Consider the following 1,932-nt stretch of genomic DNA (forward strand, 5'->3'; position numbering starts at 1 on the left):
ATTATTGACATAGTTTCTAGTTAAATAACTTGGTGTCACTTTATAATAAAAGCGTTTTAAAATTTAAGGTGTAATCATGTGTGATGTTTGGTAATTATATCAGCCAATATAAGTAGTATGTAACATCATTGGAAGTGGAAACCCTAGCAACAGAAAGCTGAGAAGATCAAGTTGAAGAGAATAGGGAAATGGAAAGGAATTGCGAATAAGAAGAATCATACAAAATGTGAAGCACAGATGATATGAATTTGCAAATAAAGTGTTCAATTTATGGCCCTCATATTTTACCATAACATTCTGTAATCCTTTATTAAAATAAATTAGTTGCCCCCCTCCCTACTTGCGTTCTCGTTCATTGCACAAGAATTAGCAGACCATTCAAAAATGGGTAGCGAAAAACTGTGTAGTGGAAATGGTTTATTGGATCAGAAGTATGCGAGATAATTATCAGCCTTGTAAATACAAGGAAGATAACTGGAAGACGGTCATCAGAATCGTAAATTGAATACGAAAATTTGGTAGGATGAGACATTAGATATGTTGATTTTCGTACTAACTAATTCATACTTGACTCACTGATTTCCTAAAGCTTTTTGATTCTAAACGTTTCTTCTTCGTTCCCACTTGAGCTAATCAGTTAGACCTGATTTGCGTGGTAACGTGACTAGAAATAACAACATGTCATAGAAGTTAGATATTGAAAAATGTGCACTGTCATTTTCCTTTCCGAACCATCTTTAGTACTACTCTCAAGATATAATATAAATGACAGGAGGTCTGCTTGAATATTTGAGTTACCTGTTCCTTCAATCCAGATATTTCAGCAAGTAATCTGTTTTTTGTTTGTTTTAACACATCATTATGTCTATTATTCGCATAACCCATTCAGATGCGTCTATGAAACGTTTACGACCTTTCATTGTACAAGTTACAAAAAAGTACAATCAGCGACATTGTGGTTGTTGGAAATATACTTCGAAATTGATGTACATTATTCAAGCGTCGATTCCTAAACTTCTAACATCTAACTGGCGATCACTTAATATTTATCATCAGTATCGATAAAGAAATAAGAAACATAAACTTTTTGAAATACTGTGGTGTGGTCTACTTATATCTATATAAGTAGTATATGGTGTTGGTCAGACATAGAATGTATTTGGGCAGAAGACCGATGAGGAAAGAACTGAAACGAATGCAATCGGTAGGAAAATGCACGAACAATGGAATTGGAGAAGAAACAGTGAGGATCGAGACTATTGGTTGATAATTTGCAAATTAACTGTCCATTGTATGCTTTTCAGAATTTATTGAGATAGTCTGTAATTTTTGCTAAAATACATTTGATTGTCCCAACCAGTGTTCTGTTCACCACATTTGATGTCGCTGCCAACCAGGAGGAGGAAGGGTGCTGTTCTGCGGACTCTGTTGCGGGTCTGGAGTGGAGGTGCTAGTTGGGGCAGTCTGGTGCGGAGGGATGGCGTCGAGTGGAGTGTTCTGGCTGGGCGGCGTTGGCTGTAGCGGGTGCTGTCGACCGAGAGAAGCAGTGGGACGTGCGGCTGCTGGGCGGACATCGGATGTAGATGGTTCAGCAGGCCGGTGGAGTATGGGTGTTGAACGCCCCAGGCGCCGGACGGATGCGGATGTTGGTGCCCCGGCAGGTCGATGGAGCTATGGAGGTCAGTGCGCCGCAGACTCGACATTCTGACGGAGAGTTTGGCACAGACTACAGTGAAAGAAGATAGTGGCATGGCGAGCAGAACCACCGCATGAACGAATGCTTTAAAGGGGGGACGAGTGTGGTGTGGTCTACTTATATCTATATAAGTAGTATATGGTGTTGGTCAGACATAGAATGTATTTTGGCAGAAGACCGATGAGGAAAGAACTGAAAATTTGCAAATTAACTGTTCATTGTATCGTTTTCAGAAT

At 39.6% G+C, this 1,932-nt stretch overlaps 1 protein-coding gene across 1 annotated transcript; it reads right to left on the reverse strand.

Moving 5' to 3' along the window:
- Nucleotides 1–1,307: 1,307 nt before the first annotated feature.
- Nucleotides 1,308–1,703, reverse strand: Smp_200620 (uncharacterized protein; the record flags this gene model as incomplete). The annotated part of the gene is made up of 1 exon (XM_018794555.1): nt 1,308–1,703. The coding sequence occupies one exon, from the start codon at nt 1,701–1,703 to the stop codon at nt 1,308–1,310; it is 396 nt and encodes a 131-aa protein (XP_018648956.1).
- Nucleotides 1,704–1,932: the final 229 nt, after the last annotated feature.

This window comes from Schistosoma mansoni, chromosome 1, assembly GCF_000237925.1.
Source record: "Schistosoma mansoni strain Puerto Rico chromosome 1, complete genome".
In the NCBI taxonomy this organism is placed as follows: Eukaryota; Metazoa; Platyhelminthes; class Trematoda; order Strigeidida; family Schistosomatidae; genus Schistosoma; species Schistosoma mansoni.